At 34.5% G+C, this 3,728-nt stretch overlaps 1 protein-coding gene across 1 annotated transcript; it reads left to right on the top strand.

Moving 5' to 3' along the window:
* Positions 1-963: 963 nt before the first annotated feature.
* Positions 964-3,158, top strand: LOC120214697 (WAT1-related protein At1g68170-like). The gene is made up of 7 exons (XM_039212522.1): positions 964-1,148; positions 1,290-1,349; positions 1,429-1,545; positions 1,665-1,935; positions 2,018-2,176; positions 2,743-2,894; positions 2,963-3,158. The coding sequence occupies exons 1-7, from the start codon at positions 964-966 to the stop codon at positions 3,156-3,158; spliced, it is 1,140 nt and encodes a 379-aa protein (XP_039068453.1).
* The last annotated feature ends 570 nt before the right edge of the window (positions 3,159-3,728 follow it).

Here is a 3,728-nt window from a genome sequence, read left to right as displayed (position 1 = left end):
ACAGATATCTTTCGAAATCAATTTGTTTTGGAATCTATAATGAGCCACCTTTTTTTGATGGAAAATATTTTATAGTAAAAGCAATGCATTCATAGTCCATTTACCAAATTCGTCGAATGAATTGGGCGGCAAAAGTAAGCTTGTTGTTGACGGTTCCTTTAAAAGGCTTTGCCTACTAAAGGTAATAATAGAATTTAGAAAACTTTTGAGTGTTTCCCCGCAAGCCAAGTTGTGGAAAATCTTTTTGATTTATCCTTCATGTGATGCAAAGGACTCATTAATTCGTATTGAATATTATAAAGATTTTCTATGAATTACTTGACTGTAATTAGAAGATTATTAAAAAATAAAGAAAAGAATAGCAAATTTAAGTTTGTCCATGTTCAGCGTGGATTAAGACTGTGTTTTCCCTTTACAACTTTATGCCTTTATGGGAAAGGTTATTTTCATTGGAAATCCAAATTCCAATATTATTATCAAGCCCCCAAGAAGAAAGGCAACACCTTTCACGTATAGCTAATTAACTCATATTTGCAATGATAGAAACATTATTAATGATATAATAAACATATATATCTCCCAACCACTCTTATCTTACGTAATTGGTATCAGCTATCAACTATTCTTTGATCGTTTCCCATAATTTTCTTACTTGCCTACAGGTTTCATTTCCAGGGAAAGAAAAACAAATTAAAGGAGCCGCCAAGAAAGGATCGGTAGACCCAGAATCAGTAGTAACGTGATTGAACCATGCCATGCAATCTCCACGTGCACACATTGCAAAGTTAAAACTCTTGCGTCACACGTGTGGCCGGCCTCAGCGATTACGTACACGGTGACGTGATTAAACAGAGGAAGGGGGGGGGGTAGTGTATTTAAGGCTGTCGTAGCTTATAAATCGTGATCCCTAATATTTGTTCAAGGCACGAAAGCTTTGCTTAAAGTTTGGTGATTTACAAAAGGATGGAGCAGATATTGCATGGGTTGAAGACTGCAATGTTGATGGTGGTGGTTCAAATAGTGTTTGCAGGTGTTAATGTGTTGTATAAATTGGCAGTTTGTGATGGAATGAGCATGAAGGTTACGGTTGCCTATCGCTTCATATTTGCCTCCGCTCTTATGATCCCTCTTGCTCTCCTTGTTGAAAGGTTGCTTATATATTTTCATTCATGTTCGCTTTTGTTTCTCGACTCTACCCACCAATTTAGGTCATAGGTTCGAATCTTATCATATTAATCTCGTATGGTAATTAACCCTTTTTCTTTTTGCATTTCTTGTTTGTTCCGCAGGAAGAGGCCAAAGCTAACTTGGACTATACTACTTCAAGCATTTTTCTGTGGGTTACTCGGGTAAGCTTATTTGGTATCAAACAGGTTAATTAACCATTCATTAAGTTTAAAGTTCTCTATGTTTGTTGGTATTATGAAGGGGCTCAGTGGCTCAAAATTTGTACATAGAAGCCATGGCACTAACGTCAGCAACATTTGTTTCTGCCATAACCAATCTAATTCCAGCCATAACTTTCATTGTGGCCGTCACCATTGGGTATATATTCTCCATCCTTTATTTGAGTCATACAAGTAGAGAGATTAATAAAACAAAAGGATGAGTTCTACAATTAATAGTATGGTTGAAGTTGAATGCCATATTTTGATGGGGTGCAGATTGGAAAAGGTGGGTTTTGGAACAATGGCAGGGAAGGCAAAGGTGTTCGGAACATTAATTGGACTAGGCGGGGCAATGATATTCACCTTCTTCAAAGGACCCAGAATTGAGATGGGATCGGTCCATTTAGATCTATTACGTCACCTACACCATGTGCCTTCTTCTTCTTCTTCTTCGTCTAATTCACATCCAAGCACTGCCCATCATGTATTGGGAGCTTTGCTTGCTCTTGCCAGCTGTACTTGTTATGCTATATGGTTGAACATTCAGGTATTCATTTCATTTGCAATATATGAGTGAATCATATTCTTTATTTTTTATGATTATATTTTACTCTTTTTTTTAATACAAGACGAAGATGAGCGAGAAATACCCATGTTATTACTCGAGCACAGCATTGACATGCACAATGGCAGCCATACAAACAACTGCTCTTGCACTTTGCGTGGAAAAAGATTGGAGTCGGTGGAAATTGGGTTGGAATGTCAGGCTTCTCACTGTTGCCTATGCGGTACGTTTACAAGAAAGAAAGAAAGAAAACAAGTTTTAAATATATTTAAAATTTCAAATTAATCTATATATTTTAGTTTTATGATATTAAGTTTCTGTATTATTTTTTACTTAAAATTTTGATCTTTTTTCTCTCTCTAATTTTTATTCAATTTTATCATTAAACATTAACTTAACAGCTATAAACAAAGTAAAATATTTCTTTAGTTTTTTTTTATCGATTTGGCTCTTAAAATTTTGATCTTTTTTCTCTCTCTAATTTTTATTTGATTTAAAGATGAATGGTCAAATTTTTAAAAGCTGCAAACATGGGGGACTAAAGAATTTACTTTTCCTTTTTAACGGTAAAATATAATAGAAATTAGGGAAAATATATAAATTAAATTTCAAATTTTAAAATAATACAGATGTCCAATTTTTAATGATTATTTTATAATTATTTCAAAAGTTTAATGGATTATTTAAAAGATGAGAATAAAAAAATATTTGTATATAATTCAGTGAATTCTTTTAATTTCGGCACGGCTAAATTTGGAGATTATATGTGCCACTGGTGTGTGTCAGCAGGGAATCTTCGGGTCCGGGTTGATGATTAGCTTGATCTCTTGGTGTGTGCGCATGAGAGGTCCGCTTTACGCATCCAGTTTCAGCCCTTTATCGCTCGTTTTAGTAGCTTTAGCAGGCGCTTTCTTTCTCGAAGAAAAGTTGTATCTCGGAAGGTAATTAATTACTTAATCAATCAATTAATCAATCACGTTATCTTGTTTTAATGTGGTCTAAATCACAGCATAATAGGAGCAGTGTTGGTTGTGGTGGGACTATACATTGTGCTGTGGGGAAAAGGCCAAGAGATGAAGAGAATGAATCAATTAGTTTCATCAAACAAAAACTGTTCCAACAATGGAGCTATTCAAGTTGTCGTTGCTCCTTGCGCCGACAACACTTCTACCATTAATAACAACGACGACAATAGTAAGCATTAAGAAATTCACCAAACTAAGATGAATTTCGGAAAAGGGAATAAAGTTTAGAAGCAAAATATAGTGATGATAGAGAAAATAGGGAAATGGTTTGAGTAAAGTTTTGTTATTTCCCCTTTCTGTTTTAGATTGTTTCATTGTTTGTAAAACTATAATCTTCTGTTTCCCCCCCCCCCCTTTTATTAAAGTATTGGTATCAGTTTCGGATCGATACAGGGTATTATCGTGAAATATAAAATATATATTATAAAAAATACATAAAAAAGATAAATTGTGGCCCCACTAAAACACATAAAAACGATTAATGACAATCTTTAATTCTCTTCTTTCCTTTCGCTGTCATTATCTTTCTTTTATTTTCACTTCTTATCCTTAGGGTGACCATTGTAGGATGAAAAATTGATACGGCCGTGTTATTTGTGAGCTAATCTGTATCTTTGATGTCATCACCAGAATGAGAGGCTTACATCATAGAGAAACCCTAATTTTCTCTTTAATTCAAGCCTGACGAATCAGTTGCACCATTTTCCCAATCAAAATCTGAATTGTGGAGTTACCTTGGCATTTGGTGAA

This window comes from Hibiscus syriacus, unplaced genomic scaffold (assembly GCF_006381635.1).
Source record: "Hibiscus syriacus cultivar Baekdansim isolate YM2019G1 unplaced genomic scaffold, ASM638163v2 tig00110105_pilon, whole genome shotgun sequence".
NCBI lineage: Eukaryota > Viridiplantae > Streptophyta > Magnoliopsida > Malvales > Malvaceae > Hibiscus > Hibiscus syriacus.
Note: the sequence above shows the minus strand (reverse complement) of the source record. Positions and strands in the feature narration are given on the sequence as shown.